Raw genomic sequence first — 19,188 nt, 5'->3', positions numbered from 1 at the left:
CTTCTCACAACATTCATCACAAAGAAAATATAATACATTATTATTGCTTTAACTTTCCAGCGCGCTGATAGCGCCTCAATTTTTTACTTTATCTAAACATTTGCAGCAGAACTTGTACTTTTACTACTACTACTACTACTACTACTACTACTATATGGGTAAAGGGCCTAGCAGTGAATGTGTTTTTTTAGTAATTTATTTTTTATAAAACTCAACCCACATATTGCAGCGAGGTTTAATCAGGCACGGTTTGGCTGCGGCTCGTATAGAGATTCAACGTGTCCCCTAAACGGTCGGAGAAATGTGCACAACCACTGGTAACAAAACAACATGCTGGAGAGCCCCAGGGGAACACACCGCCGGCGAAGCGCCATGAAACGTAGATTGGTGCCCGATCGTGCGCCTGCCTGTTCATACCAGACGCGCATTTCTCCATGCGCGCGCATGTGTGTTACTCTGCCAGTCTCTGTCCGTGTGCCTGATCACCTGTCTCGCTCTAGACACAGCTGAGAAGTAAGGACAGCCAGAATCACCATAAATCTGGATGTTTTATTTTGAACTTTGGGTTATTTTGTAAAGTATCCGACTGCCTTGTGGCCTTCCTGTATGTTATCACCTACCTGGCTTGACACAATCGCTCGCGTGCATGTGTATGTGTGTGTGTGCCTGTGTGTGCGTGCGTCTGCACGTGTGCGTGCGTGTATTTGTCCATGCGTGCGTGTGTGTGTGTGTGTGTGTGTGTGTGTGCGTGCGTGCGTGTGTGTGTGTGCGCGCGCGCTGACCTGGAGCCTCTTCATGGTCTGGGAGTCCTGGTCAGCCTTGACCTTGCAGGCCACCAGCAGCTGGGCGGTGGAGGCTGCCACCTGCTTGGCTGACGAGATCAGCTTTTCCTCGCTGGCGTGGCCCTGCACTGCAGAGTTGGCTGCCTCGCACAGGTTGTTGGTCGCTGCCGCAACCATTCGCGCCTGAGGAGTCAAAGGCAGCGACCATGAGATGTTTACCTTGAATAAACTGGAGACTACTAAACTAATAACTCATAATTAGACATGTTCCAATACCATTTTTTCCTTTCCAATACATATTCTGATACCTGAACTTGTGTATCGGCCGATATCGAGTACTGATCCGATACCAGCGCGTTAAAAAATATAAATATTTTAATAATTTAATAACAGCTGTATACTACTTACCCTGTATGAATGTGATATGATTGCTATCGTTGTTGTATGGCCTGACTCGGGTTACAGAGAATAAATGCCAAAGAACTTTTTTCTTTTATTGTCTATTTGGAAAACAAGTACATAAATTAGCTACTTAAGAGTGGATTTTTTTCCGGGGCTAAATTACGAGGTAGCGGATCAATGCATAGACTAACATACTGGCCGATAGCGATACCAGCATTTTAGGCAGTATCGGAGGCACTTCCGATACTGGTACTGTATCGGCATCGGAACAACTCTGCTAACAATAATAAACATTCCTTAATAAACCTTGAGGGGAAAGACTTACAGCTGAAATCAGCCCCTGAGACCACTGTCCATCATCCACCGCATTGGCTTGGATCGCTCCCACCTGAAAATACAGGAAAAAAACTGTATTTAAGTCTGTGTAGCTGAAGCACAGACGGGAATGTAGAACACAGGCCTCTGGTTTTTTGGGGATAAGAATAAAATGGATGGACAAATTAAGCTTAGGAGAAGAAAGACATGTCATGTAGGTAAAGGGGTTTTCCATTTGGTTCATCCCTGAAGTAGAACACATGAAGTTAGGAAGGAAAGTATCATTGAGGGTAACGGAATGGAACAGAAGAGATAAGGACAAATAATGAAGGCATATCTATGCAGCAGGATTATTGGAGGATATTCAAGTTTTTTTTGGATAAAATTATAACACCAGTAGAATAAGCTTAAACTTAACAACTCCACCTTGATCAGATATCTAAATCCAGAACTTTAGTTTATATTACACACACTGGATGGAGAGTTAATAACATAGGGACTACCTATGTGTCAACCTCTTTTCTACAGGGGCTTTTCTTCTCTTTTAAACACCAACTGTTGGGCATCACGGCCTAACGTGGTGGACTGTGTCCCCAATTAGGTGTGCAGACCCTGAATGCATCAGTCTGTTTGTTCAGGAGCCACATTGCATTATCTCGGTCCTCCTTAAGGTAACAGTGCTCCCCAAAGCACTGAACTCCGACAATGGATCCTTCTTTGTCACAGAATGATCAGCTAGCTTCAATTTCATTCATTTCCGGATCTTTTTGGGGTTCAGGCATGAATTTATGGACCGTGAAGACCTCTACTCTAAGATAGTGGTGTCATTTATGCACAAGGTTTTTCCTCTCTATATGCAGCAACTGAATAATAGTTCCATAAAGCCCCTTTATAGTCCAGTCAATCTGTGGTTTGACCCAGGGGACATTGCAATAGTCATTCAAGGTTTTATGGGACACCCAAGTAACATTAAAAGTATCCCATTATAAAGTGGATCAAAGTAAATTCAGGGGTCGAAATTTGGGGGCCTTCATGTCACAGCGTCACACAAAGAAGCGTGCATCTCTGCTTCTGAACATGCTGTTTTCATATCATTTATGTCTATATATTAAGGCCCTGAAATGGTTTCCTTTGTCTGACAGCGTGTTACTATGTGTGACGGGGTCCTACATGTCCTTTGGTCCCGAACCTTCTCATTTGGATTGCAACAACGGTGTCTCAAAAATAAGGAATTTTGGTGGAAACGTGTTCCCCAAAAAGGGAGTAGTAGGTGTTATCGTATAACCCCGTTTTTTGTTTGTTTGATTTTGTTTTTATGATGCACATTACAGGAGAGACTTGCAGTAATAGTGCGTTCCATTCCCCTCGGAACTCAGAAGCCGGAGATGGGAATGACGTCACACCCGACTTGAATGCGTTCCATTTACAAGTCAGATTTTCATTGTGGGGTTAGCTCTAGCCAGGTTAGCCATCGTTAGCAACACATTATGTATGCATTTTTGTGCATACAAACAGCGTAGCAACATGTCCACAGATAGAAGTTGGACAGGACTGTGTGTATGACAAATTATACAGAAGTGCTAATAAACGGTATGTTACTACAGCTTTCACTACTGTTGATGCACGGGGCAGCCATGTTGGATTTTGAACTCGGGAAATCTGACTTCCGAGTACAAATGGAACACACTATTACCCATTTCTCTGTAGGGTGGGGCATCATCAACAAGCGCCTGGAAGTATGGGGGTTAATTGTTGCCTGCAGTATTGAGAATTGACTCTAGAAGTAGATCTCATAGAATATTCATCCTGTAGTGTGATCCAGACGTACCTTCCCCTGAGCCACCAGCTCCCTCTGGGCGGCTGAGGCAGCTTTGACCAGAGCACTGGTGGCTGCTGCGATGGACTTGGCTGCCTCCAGAATCTGCTCCTCAAAGTTCAAGCTCTCATCGGCCTCCTGTTTACGAGAGAGGGAAACCAACAGTCAGTAAACACACCGTGTTACAGGGCGGTGAGGGTCTGTGGGAGATTTACATTACATGTCATGTAGCTGACGCTTTTATTCCAAAGTGACTTCAAATTTAGTGCTTTCAAACTCCAGATAACAAGTAGTAAGTGCAATTAGCTTTAAATAAGCTCAACTACAAAGAGTCATATGAAAGTGCAGCTTTAAGAATATAAGATAATATATATATATATATACACACACACACATACATACATACACACACACACACACACACACACACACACACAACAGCAAACATGAAAACATGACAGCAAATATGAAAACACGACAGCAAACATGAAAACATGACAGCAAATAAGAAAACACGACGGCAAATAGGAAAAAACACGACAGCATTAACTTCTACCAGAAAAGGTAGGGCCTATCTAGCAGAGGACGGACCGGACTGATTGGACAGACGGACTGTCTGTCTTTTAACAGGAAGGAGAGGTGAAAAAACACGGAAAAGCGCCTACTTTTAACAGAGAGACAGTCCGTCTGTCCAATCAGGAGGCTCCGTCCTCTGCTGTCGTGTTTTCCTATTTGCCGTCGTGTTTTCCTATTTGCCGTCGTGTTTTCCTATTTGCCGTCGTGTTTTCCTATTTGCTGTCGTGTTTTCCTATTTGCTGTCGTGTTTTCATATTTGCTGTCGTGTTTTCATATTTGCTGTCGTGTTTTCATATTTGCTGTCGTGTTTTCCTATTTGCCGTTGTGTTTTATGATTTGCTGTTGCGTTTTTCTATTTGCTGTTGTGATTTGCACTTCAGGGCCACCGTAGACATGTCCCCAACACACACACACACACACACACACACACACACACACACACACACACACACACACACACAGTGTTCTGTATGTGACCCTGTGCTGAGGTTAACAGGCTCAGTGTGGCTGACCTTGGGTTTGGTCCTGGGCCTCAGCTGCTCCAGTTTCTTGGCAGCTGCTTCAATAGCTGCCGCCGCTCCTAGCAGCTCGTTCTCTGCGATGACGGTAGGATCCTCTGGGTCCACCCACTCTGTTCCTACAACACACACACACACACACACACACACACACTGAAACACTGTGCCTGAAAACCCCTGACAGTTCAGGATTTCTATCAGCTGCATACTGATAATGGTTATGATAATACAGCTCTCTGTATAAGTAGCGCAACCTTAAAATAAATTGTGATACAGACGTTTAAGGCCTGGGTCCACTTTGTATTACAGATTCTCTGTTTATGTACTTTATGAACTTTGCACTCCAGTTATGGTGTCAATAGGTTAAGGTTCCAATAACCACTTTCAGGTTTTGGATCCCGTGCCAGGTTTTGGCAAGTCACCCACAGGTGACTTGCATAATACATAATGGGCTCTCAGCATGATGGAGTCCAAACTCGTTTTTCTCCAATCCTGGAATGATGTGTGGACTAGCCAGACCTTCCTCCGCAGCGCTGTGGAGGAAGGTCTGGCGATGGGAGTCTTGTCAGGCGGTGAATCTGCCAACCCCGGCCGATTACAGATCACAACACAATCTCTAAAGGTTTAGTTGGAAGGACATTGGATAAGGTGTTTGAAGGGATTCTTATTCGAAAGGTGAATTTGATGCTGAATTGGGATTAGCCACCACGGCCGTCCCATTCTGCTGAACGAAGTCATGGACCTACAACCACGCAGGCAGCGGGATTCAGTTGCAACTAATGTCTCTTAGACCGGAACATTAATCTGTGATGTAAAGCTCTGAGGATGACTTTCCCCTCCGTTTGACTGATGATGCATTCATGGAATCGCCTTCAATGTAATTTGTACTGGACTCTTAAGAGGGGGGGGGGGATCCCAGAACAGAGCTGCGTGAAACTGTAGAACTCTACCGGGAGTATGTAATCCCACTTCAAATTACTGTCAGGGCTCATTTGCATGAAGTGCTCTAAATAAGACCTGATGCTGGGCTATTTAAGATGTCTTAAACGCATTCCTGTCTGCCCTTTCTGATACTTCCACTGGGGGCACCAAGTCAGAACTTTAAGATCATTTTAAGTGGCTTAAAAATGATCTATTATCATTTCATGTTTGATGTTGTACACCATGACTATTTCTTAATGTAGTTGTCTTATTAGCATGATTAAAGTCCACTAGTGGTGACAAATATTTTCATCACAAAGCAGTAGGGCTGAATCGCCATGGTTTTCTCCTATTTTTCTGTAGTTTAGGGAGTTAGGTTTGGCAATTTTGGTTTGGTTATTTTTGATTTAGGGTTAGACAGAACTACGGTAAATAGTTCTTTCAGTTTATTATTTTGCCATTGATATACCCTGAAGATTTATTAAGTTAAAATAGTTTGTGTTGTTCATTGTCAAAGTAATACATTGCTTTGTTATAATTTCAATTTTCACTCTCCCGTTTCTTTTTTTAATGTGGCGCTCCGACACTCCTAGACTGGGCGTTACAGTGTGGTATGGGTTGGTGTCTACACCCAGACCTCTTTAGACAGATATAAGAAAAACACTATTACTTACATTATTTCATGTAAATTAAAGCTATAGTGCGCAGATTATGTCGCCCCCATGAGGAATTCTAAGTAATGACAACAAAGCTGTTGGTGCATCCACATGATACAAGCCTTCCGTGATCGCGCACCGCCCCCACCCCTCCCCCATGCAGTTGCTAGTAGCCAAGGAGGACACGGAGGATTATCTTCACTCGATAGCCACAGCCATACTGAGAAATCCAGAGAGAGTTGTGTGGAGCTGGTAGTCTTAATTAGCTTTGTAGCAACTCATCTGGCAACGGCTTGAATGTAACGGACGTTCATTAATATTAAAAAAGTTATGCACTGTAACATTAAGAAACAAGGAGACACGCAGAGGATTGTAGTTTTGTTCTGCTGTCATTTTGTGGTGGAAGAGGTCAAAAGGTTAAAATACCTTTCATGGCCTCTGCGGCCTGGATGAGCTCAGTGACAGAGCCTGCCACCCGCTTGGAGTAGCTGGCCAACTGTTGCTTTAGGTCATGAGAGGGCTTCTGGATGATCTGTGGGTGAAAGGGAAAAAGCCACAACCTTTAATTCCACCCTTGTTTTACATTCACCTTCTGCATTATTGATGCACAACATTTTTTACTTGACTCAATCAAATCCCAGCCTGTGCAGGATTTATTATGATGATAATAAAGGCGCCTTATATTTACAGTCCACTTTCACATTCCATTCCCTTCAATTCAAATGCTTTAGACCAGGGGTCTTCAATGTTTTTCAAACCAAGGACCCGTTGACTGAGAGAGACGGAGCAGGGACCCCCTACTACATATTTTGTATAAAATTAAGTTCCATATTAAACTGGGCCTACAATAACATGCAGGGTGGCCTAGAGCCTTTCTACATATCTTTTTAGTGCATAATTAATTAGTGCATGTTGGCATGATTTTATAAATCATCTTTTAATGTTAAACGTTGAATTGAAAACACAGTGACTCCTCAGGATGAACTGTATCAGTGGATGGTTACCTTAGTGACTACCTTACCTATAGGCCAGTAAGCCTATCAGTAATGTTTTTTTTTCACAAATAGGCAGATTTATATTTGCTAATAATATGTTGGATTCATGTAAAGACATTTTAATTTTTGAAAAAAACTTAAGTTGCCGATATACTTGCTTTTAGCTAGGCGTTCGTGTACGTAAGATGGCTGCCACGTGCATCCTGCGTTCTTTTGAAGAGTAGGTTGTGCACGTCTTTAGAAATTAATGCTACGTGTACGCAAGATGCAATTCAGCACATGGACGTGGGGGGCAGTATATTATGCTGAACTAACTGGCTCAGTGTGCGTGTTGTGGTGTTAATGCGGGCTAATCCGAAGTCATCGATGTCTCTCATTGGCAGAGAAACATACTCGCCATTGTCGCGACGCACTTGTTTTTTCCTCCAGTGTCGCCATGTTTGTTTCGTAGGTTCATGTTGCAAACTCGGAAGATGTCAAGGAATATCTTCTGGTGTTGGCCAGGGACGATATGGCCCTGATCTGCCCTCTAGTGGATATACGCTTAATCCTCCAGGTACACGCAAAGTACGCAGGCAAGTATGTAAACAATGCCGTTTGCGTCGCCGGTTGTCTACTCGTACGCCTTGTTAAAAAGCTAGTATATCTGGGCCTTTACTTCCTAGGGGTCCTGGACCCCCTGTTGAAGATCTCTGATTCAGAGGACAGGAATTAAATATCTACATCGTGTTGGTGTCTTTGGGGGATGGTGGTGGAGCAACATCTTACCACACTGCATGCTGGGCTTCCCCTTTTATTTGTGACCCGTGTGGCCATCAACAACAGGGGCCATGTTTAAACCATGTGTATGCACAAAACCTTACATATTCCATTCCCCACGCATGAATTTGTATTTACAGAAACACTGGGATGAGAACGTGAGCCTTTCGCACATACTTCAGACCACATGGTTTTCTAGAGTGATAAGACAATCTATAACATGCAAATCAAATGTACGTTAATTCCATTTGTGTGATAAACACGTCTGTTTTTTTTGTGTTTGTGATGTTTTTGATCGATGCTTTATGTATTTACCCCCAGGGGATCAATAAAGCATTTCTGATTCCGACTTATTGTGAGGCACTTGCAAAAACTGTTTTGATTTGAGTGCTATTAACTAAATCACAGATGATTGTGATATCACTGCAAATTATGGTTTACAGGTATATGGGATCAATTAATCACGCCAGCTATATAAAAAGCCAAAACCCTGCAAAACAGTCACATGCAATGACAACTCCTCTGGTATTGTTGCAGAACGTCTCTGATGAGAGTGTACTGCATACACAGAGTTTGTATACACAAAGTGTTTACTGTGCTACTCCCGTTTGAATATTCACCATACACAGCCTGCCTCATGTTGCTTCACTACTGTTTAGCCTTTGGCAGCATGTGAAGTACTTTTACACTGTTTGTACAGTCGATTGTACAAAAGCTTTTTGCTATTTTATCAATATTATTATCAGTTTTCCATCGTGGGAACACACAACAGCAGAGGCTGACTGTTTCTCAACTACCCATATGGGGACATCACTTGATTGAGTGAGGCTTAGGGCCCTATCTTGCACCCGGCGCAGCGCAAAGCCCGACGCAAGTTTAAGACCGATGCAGTTGTCAGTTTCCGTCCAGCGCCCACGTCGTTTAAATAGCAAATGCACCTGCACCCATCAGTGGCCCATGGGCGTGCTGGTCTTACAGGGAGGTGTGTTCAGGTGCATTCTGGGAGTATTGCTATCTTGAGGCAGTGGGAAGTGATCGCACCATTGACCAACAAAAACCTGGTCTAAAGTCAATAACACACCATTTCATTGTTATTTTAACAGAGCATTAGAGAAATGCTCCTGGGTTCGTGCACAGCGCGCGCACACTATGCTTGTTTTACACACACACAGAAGATTAAAAATAAAAATATTACAGTGCAAATCCTCCATCATAACAGCAATGCTCCAAGGTCCAAACGCGCCTGGCTTTTAAAGGGAATGGGAGATGATCTCTGATTGGTTTATTTCATGTTACGCCCAAAACACACCTCTGATTAATGAAGACACTAAGTACAACCCTTTAGAACCATGCGCCCGGCGCACCGACCCTTTTTTCCGCCGTCAAACTAGCAAAAGTGGATTTGGACACGCCCTAAATGCACCTACGTCAGGTGCTTCACGCCGTACGCTTAGATCGTTAAAATAGGGCCCCTAATGTTGTATCTGTAGATGGTTGTAGTGCTGGGCGGTATGTATTTTATCATGGTATTTTTTCATTAGATTCTAGCGGTTTCACGGTATATCGCAGTATTTTCTTTCTTTTGCTCGACTGGGCGTTTATATAGGTTTACAATGGCTTATTCTACATGGAATATAAAAAAAACCTAACATTTCAATGTCATCATGTTTACTAAAAGCTTTGATTACTAAAGGGTTTGCTTGGCTGCACAACATTATACAATAACGTATGAAGGAGAATGCATGTAACAGTTACAGAATAAAGTTACTGCCATGAGTGAGAAGGGTACGCAGCTAACAGGCGTCCCGTTCTCAATTCACTCTCAGATTATATACAGTAGCTCTCCACGGCAATGTACTAGTGAAAAATTCATGTTATACGGGATATTAATACCAGTATATAGTTCAAACGGGTATACCGGCCAGCACAAGGTTGTAGCCTCACACACCTATATTATGCATTATGTAGAAATGAGGCACCAATGTGACCACAGCTTTATCTTGGTGGGACTTTGTCAGCAGAGACTCTTGCATCAAAAGTATAATATAGGGAGGAAATGAGACAGTCAACTTCTATTAATAAGATGCACACTAATGCTGGGGAATGGTTAGGTCTTTGTAAATTATAGAGTGTGGTCTGGACTTACTCTATCTGTAATGTGTCCCGAGATAACTCCTGTTTTGATTTGATACTATAAACCAAATTGAATTGAATTAATGTTAGGCCCATCTCCCAATTGAAGGAAAAAAATAGCAGACTAGTTTGATTTGCTGGTGCTCAGATGTGTTTGAGTTTCAGTTTGTGTCCTCAGACTGTCCTAGGTGGACATGCAGTATTCAGGTTGGAACAGTGTGTGTGACAGGTGCAAGGCATTAACAGGGCTCAGGCCTATACCCGGCTAGATAGATAGAGGCGAGGACGTAACTGCACAGGAACGCATGCAGCTGGCCAAACTAATGCCACAGGCAAACACAAACACAAACACACACACACACACACACCGACAAACTGATACACACATGTTCAGAGAACACAGTTACCTGAGCTCCACCAACAAAACAATATAATAACTGTGGGAAACGGGCTTGTTTTGTGTTACACAAACTCAAACAACTCCATGCATCAATTCTAAAAAAATTTTTTTTTGAGTGATTCAAGTTTTTGGCTGACTTCTCAGAATATTGGATAATTTCCCCATATGCAGTTCTGGGAAATGTCCGTTCCCTGGACAATAAAATGGACTACCTCAGACAAGATGAAGGGCTGTTGGGTCTCGAACATTCAGCTGAATTTAGAGCTGACTGATAACCTCTTTCTGTGTGTAGGGTAGAGTTTAGATTCTCTGCCCGGGCCCGAACCCGACCCTCGGGCCGGGCCGATATTTTCCGCCACTATCCCCGGGCCGGGCCGGGCCCTTGATCAAGCATTTGTGTTTTTTTAATCATGACTTTATTAGCCTCATTCGGAGGGGGAGAAAGCTCTGCCTCTCCAGCTTCTCCCTTAGCTCTGGGTGTAGGCTATGTCCTGCACTGACTTGAGTGTGAGGTAAACTGGGCTACATCGTGTCCCCCCCCTCTGCAGCACTGTTGTCGGCCAGTGCGTCAGCATGGAGACCGTGGTGAAGGACAGTATTAATTAGGTGATGGAGACCAGAAAGTCTCCTATATGGTTCCAGGGCTTTGGTTATGTTGCTGCCTTCATCTGTTCCCCTCACTATTCAGCTGGGGGAGCTATGGGTCGAGTTTGGTTTACGTTTCTTCATTCGGATCCATTTGCGATCCGTTCCATTCTGAACAAACTAACAGCGCAGTTTACAGGCTTCGTCCTTGTTTGCGTTATTTATTAAGATAATTCTCAACAGATTGCTGTAGTTCACACAACTCTGAATTGTAGTTGAGAACATCAGTTATAACGGACCACGTATTAAAAAATGTTCTGGTTTAAATCAGGCTCGGGCTCATAATTCCAGTTAATGTGTCGGGCCGGGCCAGGCTGGGACACAACGTGCACGGGCTCGGGTAGGGTCGGGCTAGATTTTTTGGGCCCGATCTAAGCTCTAGTGTAGGGACGCCTCATCCTCTGGTGAGACCCGAGGAGGGTTGTCAGCAGTCAATGGTGTGCAAATTCTACGGTCCCATCTGCTAACATGGAGGGGGGTGGGGTTTATGAACTATACTGCAGCTAGCCACCAGGGGGAGATCCAGATGTTTTGGCTTCACTTCTGGGGAGCTGTCAAGCCGTTAATCTTTATAGAAAGTTTATGGTCGTGGAGATACCGACCCTACGCCGTAGCCTGACGTGCACCTCTCTGTAATGTATGTAAATGTAACTACACGTCAGGGCGACGCACGCCGCTCCCACGTGGCTTGGTAGCGTTGCATTTCCCCCCCGACTCATTTCCTGGTTCTCCTTCTCCATAAACAACATGAAATCAAGGAGAGGGTTAACTTCTCCTGCTCCAGATTTCATACCGTGGTCAGAAAGAACAGGGGAGACTCTTTGTTTCTCTCACTACGACTCTAGAGTCACTACCGCGCCCTCCTATTCTCGTAAAGAAATCGATGCACAAGTATAAACTTCAGGCCACCGTAACAAACATTTACATAACTGACACCTTTGTTTTCATGACAGAAAGGCATCTCATTAACAGATACGATAGACGTAGGCTACGGAGAAAGCTCTGCGTGGAGCCTCCGCAGAACCAGAAATCAGACTGACTCCCTTAGAATACGTTCAACTACAGCTTAGTCAGCCTCTTGACTTATCCAAACATCCCTGTCCATAAGCAGAGCTGGTCCAACACCTGTTAACGTGCTGCTGATGCTACTCTGCTGCATTGTTGTGGAATAAAGTCTTCAGTGACGCATTCAACCACTGCAAACCCGTACTCGTGCAGGTCATTCAGGTGGTGTACTCACCGGCTTGCACCGACATCAGTGAGCCACAAGTTTAAGGGAACATTGACAGAGCGATGGGAAAAAGGAAAGAAAAGAGGTCATCAAACACATGACAGCTGATATCAGACATGTAGGAGGTGCAGATGTTTGGAAGCATGCTGCAAGCTCTCTGGAACCGAATCATTGATTCATTATTATTATTCCTGCATTATCACTATGAAGGAAATGACAGCCAAAGGATTATTTGTTCTGGGAGATGGGTCAATCCTAAGCGGGATGGATAAGCACATAAGCAGCTGGGTCCAGACTTTTTTAATGATAGCCATATTTTAAGAGGATGGAGGAATGAAAAGGGAGTTGTCAATCCAGGAGTGGGCTTGTGAGATGACTAGGGTGGTGGCGTTTGGAAAGATGTCATATAAACGGTTTGCCACATTGGATGTGTATACTAGAAAATGAGGAAAGTAGCTGAACTTCCTGGAGGGCTCCCAAGAAGCTTTGTGCTGGGGAGAGACGTGTATGATGGGCTTATGGTGTTGTCATTTATACATATGTCTATTTGGTTTATGGTTTAATTTCTATTTTGTTGTATGGTCTTGAATATTGTAGTAACTGTGTCATCTTTTCTTGATTTTTTTCTGGGTGGGAGGTGATGATAGAAAGGGGTGGGGGGTTGTTCATCTTGAGAGAGTGCACCAGATATTTTGGAGACAATTGAGCTCATGCAATACAGATTTGTTCCTCAGTGGTATTTATGGATGATTGAAGAGCTGATGTGATTTTTGTTTGATGATCCCAGGACAATAGGAATGAATTTATATTGGGATGTACAGTATGGCTATTAGCACCACTGAGGTGCCACGAAGCAAGGCACCCCCACATTGACTAGTTCACAGAAACAGACAGCAGAAAAAAATGGCAAAACTCTGGACGGATTCAACCATACCTACCATACAGGTGTTTCTTGTATAAGAGACTATAAGGAGACACATCTAACACATTTCCTACAAATGATCTCAGAAAAAGGTGTCCACTGAGCTGCTAAAAATAAAATACAGAGAAAATAAAAAAAAGCATAATAGGGGCTCTTTAAAGATCTGATTTGAGGTACCAATCGGACTGCCCTCAGTCTGAACTTAGCCTACGTTTGTTCCAACTCACCTAGTAAATGATCACTAAGTCACCATGGCCGTGTCCACACTGTGTTGGTTGGGAAATGGCGGCTAGGACTAATGGGTAGCTGATGACAGTACAGTATGTGTACATGGGTAAAGATGTCTTACCACCAGCACATGCTCCAGCAGTCCCAGATATCCGGAAGCACACTCCTTGCCATAGCGCAGCGCTCTCATCTGGACCTCCATGCTGACCTCTGGGTGGTAGGCAGCTTGCTGAAAGAGCAAACAGACAGACAGAAATCAACGTCTGAGCCAAACACTGACAGTATAGGCCGGAGATCTTCAACAGGGGGTCCTCAGAGTTACTGCATGGATTCATGTTAATGTCTTGACATGAATCCGACATATTAGGAAATATTAATCAGCCTTTTTGTTGTTTTTGAGTTGGACCAGAACAAAGTTCTGAATAAATGTTTTATGATAATAAAGAGGTGTGGTTTACTTTATAGGCTGTGTATTTGAGTTATTATATTATCTGGGTCACATGACATGATAGAACCAAAAGATATATTATGGGATTCACTCAAAACTTATTTGACTGAAAGAGATAATTATGTTGTTAATCGCAATTATTTCTGAGACAATTGTACAGCAACATTTGGAATTGTCACAGCTGTAATTACAATATATTGTTATTATTACCTACAAACCTCCTACCCACACCCCCCCCGTGTAATATGGCGGTGTACCTTGCAGGAGTGCAGCATGTCAGCGATGGCTCTCCTGCTGAGGTTGGCCGTGGCAATGACGTCCTCCTGACGACAAGAATTCCCAGCAGCCACCGCCTTTGCGGTTGCCATGGTGATGCCTTTAGTCGTGCGAATGAACTCCTCCGGCGTGGTCGTCTTTGGTGGGGGGTCAGAACTGCTGAACACCTGTGTGGTAAGACCGGGGGACTGTTGGTGAGAGACTTGATAGCCAGAAAACAACATGAGTTATTTCATTAACAATCAGGTGAATGTTAAGCTCCAGGATCAGCGTTCAGAAGGAATCCTTCCTGCTGGAAGAGGTCTGCTTTCAGTGGGTACTCTAGGCTCCAGCCTACAACAACAGGCAACAGCTAATCCTAATGCTGTAGTGGTGTCCCCATGCTGTGGTTGTATTGCTGGTATAATTGTTGTGGTGTTTTAATGCTGTGACATTGTCTTGTTGTTGTAGTGTTGTCTTCATGTTGTGGTATTTATGGTTATTGTGGTGGCGTTTTAATCCTGTGCAATGTCCAATTCTGAATGTTTTATTGTCTTTCTATATTTCTTATGATATGTCTTTGTAATCTGACTCGATGACAGGTCGCCCCTCAATGATCTCTCGAGGATGAAGAATGAATTATGGCGTTATTGTGTTGTTGTCTTTTACCTGTTGTGTACTGTAGTGTTTGTATACTTCAGTGTTAGGTTTTCCTTTTTGACAGCCCAGGGACTACAGATGAAAATGATCTTATAGCTAACTATGGGTACTGCTAAGGAGCTATGCATTGTCCCTGTCAAATAAACACAAATAAATATTCAATATTTTTCCATATCTAAACATCCCTCTTTGCCTCGGGCCGCCAGGCAGCACCTTCAATGCCTAATGATGAAGTCTGATCGTGGTGTTTTTTCACCAGTGTTTCTAACCGTGCGTGGCTGCGACTTGGGTATGTGATGCAACTATGTCAAGACTATAGACCTTACTCCACGGCGCTGTGGAGATAGGTCTGCCAAGACGAGACTACTCACAGCCAGCTCCTGCTTGATGTGTTCAATTGTGGACTCCAAAGCTCTGGTCCCCTTTGTGGCTTCGTCCTCCACTGCCTTCACCGTCTTCAGGAGCGATGTCACATTGGTCACCATCACCTACAGCAGCCAAGGCACATCATATGGCCAGGGGTTAGACTGACGGCAAGAAAACAGCGCTCACTGATGCATCTTACAGTAATAACTGTCACAAAGAGATCTGTCTGCTAATGTTCTATAAGGCCGTGCTAGGCAGCATCATCAGATGTGGCATGGCAGCATGGTGTGGAACCCTCTCAGTCAGATTTTCATTTATTGCGATTCTAGAAGAACTGTTTAACGATTTGATAGTGTTGAGTATTGTGATTTTCTTTTCCTTCTTTAACAAAAACAAAAGTTGAATAAAACACTTCTAGAGACAATATATCATGAGACATTTCTAAAAACGGATTGTTTTCTAAGAAGAATGACATCACATGTCAGTCTGACATTTATTTCATCTGTAAAGAAGAACATAAGATGGATGTTCTGCTTTTTCTGCTTTCGCTCCGTTGTGCCGGAAACAGATGTCCCGGCAGCGGGACCGTATAAACAAAATATTTAGGTCAATCATTGGTAAAATAAAAAAAATACTGATTCTAGGGAAAAGAATTGATTTAAAAAAATCCCTGGCTGATTTATCGGGCTGTTTTTTAGCAGTTTGCAGATTATCTGTTGTGTTTTATTTGGCTGATAACTGATAAAGTTAATGAATTAAAAAGTGGTCTACTTTGGCTCCTCTACAGCTCTGTGTCCGTCCCTCTGCTTCAGATTCACTCACCACAGAGTCTGACTTCATCTCCCCCCCCCCACAACACTATCTGACTCTCTGTTACTGGGGGTTATGTTGAAAGTTTCTAATTCATTACATAATTGCTCAACGCATTTAAACTAAGTTTTGTGCTGGAGTTTGTAACATTCCAAATATTTTAATTTTGACTTAGATTTTGACTGTAAATACATATCGGTTTCATTAACTACTAATAATCGGTCCATCCCTAGTGCCAAGTGCTTCTCTAATGGTCAAACGGCATCGGAACCCCCCCCTCCTAGCACATCCCCCCCCATCTTCATCTTCAAGCAGAGCCTCATGGGGGGGTTTTGGGGGTTGTGTGTCTCACCTTAGCGGAGCTCTTAAGCTGCAGCATGCTGGGGTCGTCATGAGGTTTGCCTGCGGCTGCTTTGGTGGCGCTGATGAGGTTGCCCAGAGCTTTGGCCACATCTTTCACCGCATTGATCAGGACCACCTGTAAGAATGTCACAGTTTACGGTTTCATTTCATGCCTTCACTTTGCCCATTGATCTGCACGTTTTTTTGAATTTTGACGAGGTTTTCGGTTAAAGGCCGTTTGAATTATGGCTGTTTATTAAAAAACAATAGCTTTAGAACACTTTGATAAGGGTATGGAATTTCAAAAAGGTTAGGGATCAGGTTTGAGATCTCCAACTATCTGAGAGGTCCCGGGACACGTCTGCATGTATTCGAAAACAAACGGCTGAAACAATTGTCGGAAAAGGAGACAAATTCCGGGGGAAAAACACAAAAAAACATGGAAATAGTTGTCCAAAATTGTTGAAAAAAGCGGCAAAAACATTGAAAAGGAACAAAAAAATAGCTTAGAATGGTATGCACAATGAAAAGGTATGCGTGAAGGCTTTAGGTCGCCCTTCACCTTACTGTAGGCCCAGTATAATATGCAAATCTATTTCATACAATATATCAGAAGTCTTCAACATTTATTAGACCAAGGACCCCTTAGCTGAAAGGGAGACGGAGCAGGGACCCCCTACTACATATATTGTATAAAATAGAGTTGCATATTACATAGAGATGTTCTTTATGTTCGTTTTAGGCAGTATCGGAGCGGAGCCGATACCGATACCAGTATCGGTATCGGCTCCGATACTGCCTAAAACGCTGGTATCGGTATCGGGAAGTACTGGAGTTAATGCACCGATCTGATATCACGTAATAAAGCCCTAAAGAAAAAATACGTTAAAAGTAGTTTATGTTCTTTTTCCGTTATAACTGACTGTCAAACTGGATAATAAAAGAACGTTCTGTGGCATTCATGTTTCACAAAGAGTTTAACCTGAGCCAGACCGACAACAAAGATAGAAATCATATCACATCCATACAGGGATAGTAGTATACAGTTCTTAAAACATAATAAAATATATGACACACTGGTATCAGATCAGTACTCGGTATCGGCCGATACGCAAGTTCAGGTATCAGAATCGGTATCGGGAAGCCAAAAATGGTATCGGACCATCTCTAATATTAAACTGGGCCTACAATAACTGTATCAGTGGGTAGCCTTAGCTATTGGCCAGTAAGCCTATGATCAATGTTGTATATACATTAAAAAAGATGTATCTTTACTAATAATATGTTGTATATATATTAATGTATATTTCTTTTACTATCAGACAATAATTTGGCGTCTCCCCTACAGCAATTCTGAGGACCTCCCTAGGGGTCCATATCTCTGCAATATACTGTATGTAGTAGGGGGTCCCTGCTCCGTCTCTTTTTCAGCTAAGGGGTCCTTGGCCTAATAAATGTTGAAGACCCCTGGTTTAGGAGTTGATTTTTTGGGTGAAGTGTTCACTTTGAGCCATGCACGCTAGCTGTTGACGGAGGACCTTATCATATGCTGAGATTAGAAGTTGGGTCTAAAATCTGCATTTTGCTTTTCAACCAATTTTCTCACTTTTACAAACTGGGAAGACACACACAGCGGACAAACACGCAGCATGTTTCGTGCCGACCGTACCTGGGTCTCGGGGTCTTCGGCTCCCAGGCTGGCGGCTCCCAGTTTGACCACATCGGCCAGTTTGGTGATAGTGGCCACCGAGGACTGGGCGGCCTGGGCCAGTTTCTCCTGACTGGCTCCGGCGCCGGACACCAGCAGCTTGGTGTCCTCCACCAGAGCCTTGGCTGTCTTCAGGATGTATTCTCTGCACACAAGAAGGTCACACAGTCACTATAATAACACAATTAACTGAGTCAGACTTCAGAGGTCTTCATTATCTTTTGATGATTTAATATCTATTGTTGTCCACCACCTGAGACTTAAAATTAAAAAAGAAAAATCACGATACATGCGATTTTTGATTTTCTTTCCCACCCCTCTCTTTTAAAAACAGGGTCTCTGTGGTGATAGGTACCTGTGGTCAGCGAAGGTCTCTGCGTTCTCTCTGTTCAGAGTACCGGCAGTGGCAAACATGATGGTGGTGTCGAGGTCTGCGATGATTCCAGACACAGCGCTGGCGGCGGTGATGCAGGCCTGGGTGCCACGGTTACCTGCCTGGAGGGACGCCAACACATGGGAGACCTGCGGGAACAAGACCGACCTGCTGTGAGTGGAGGTGGGACTCAGCTAGAGCTGGAACAATTCCAAATGTTGCTGCACAAGGAATTGTCTCAGAGAATAACTGCGATTAACATACATTTTTCAATATTTATTTATGCATTACTTTTTTTAAACAAATTCAACTTTTGAATGAATGACTGAATCCCAGAATACATCTTTGGGTTATACATCTGTCATGTGACCCAGATAATATAATAACACAAATACACAGCCTATGAAGTAAACCACGCCTCTTTATTATCATAAAACATATCTTCTAACTGTATCCCCCCCCCGTCATATTTGTTGCTATGAACTTGTATAGGGTCAAGTGCCAAAAACCAACAATTGAAATAATAATAAAAATATACAGTCCGTATATATATATATATATATATATATATATATATATATATATATATATATATATATATATATATATATATATATATATATATATATACACACACACACACACACAGTAATTACAATTTGGCATATCTAAACAAAATCAACAATTACCAGTCATACGCCTTAGCTCATGAGAACAGAGAAACCGCGATTATGCAAAAAATAATAATTGACAATTATGTAATAATTGTTACAGGCCTCGACTTGGTGTGCATATTTACTACAGGTATCATATTTTTACTAGTGAAGTTATAAATGATTGAAACTTTGCAGTAATGTGTTTGGTTGCAGTCTGACCTTCTCGGAGACTTTGCGGGCGCTTTCGATCAGCTCTTTCTTGGTGAAGGAG

The 19,188-nt window shown here is 43.0% G+C and overlaps 1 protein-coding gene across 1 annotated transcript in view; it reads right to left on the bottom strand.

Annotated features, from left to right (window-relative positions):
- Positions 1–19,188, bottom strand: part of tln1 (talin 1) — a 110,434-nt gene that overhangs the window by 8,672 nt on the left and 82,574 nt on the right. The window contains exons 44-55 of the mRNA XM_078272017.1: positions 19,137–19,188; positions 18,244–18,410; positions 17,850–18,033; positions 16,191–16,316; positions 15,034–15,150; positions 14,005–14,190; positions 13,421–13,528; positions 6,413–6,518; positions 4,404–4,528; positions 3,328–3,453; positions 1,510–1,572; positions 783–965 (exon numbers count right to left, since the gene is read on the bottom strand). The exon at positions 19,137–19,188 is cut by the window's right edge and continues 95 nt beyond it. Coding sequence (XP_078128143.1) covers positions 783–965; positions 1,510–1,572; positions 3,328–3,453; positions 4,404–4,528; positions 6,413–6,518; positions 13,421–13,528; positions 14,005–14,190; positions 15,034–15,150; positions 16,191–16,316; positions 17,850–18,033; positions 18,244–18,410; positions 19,137–19,188 — 1,543 coding nt within the window. The remainder of the gene's footprint in view (positions 1–782; positions 966–1,509; positions 1,573–3,327; positions 3,454–4,403; positions 4,529–6,412; positions 6,519–13,420; positions 13,529–14,004; positions 14,191–15,033; positions 15,151–16,190; positions 16,317–17,849; positions 18,034–18,243; positions 18,411–19,136) is intronic.

This window comes from Sander vitreus, chromosome 16 (genome assembly GCF_031162955.1).
Source record: "Sander vitreus isolate 19-12246 chromosome 16, sanVit1, whole genome shotgun sequence".
NCBI lineage: Eukaryota > Metazoa > Chordata > Actinopteri > Perciformes > Percidae > Sander > Sander vitreus.
The sequence above is the reverse complement of the archived record's forward strand: the minus strand, read 5'-3'. Positions and strand labels throughout refer to the sequence as shown.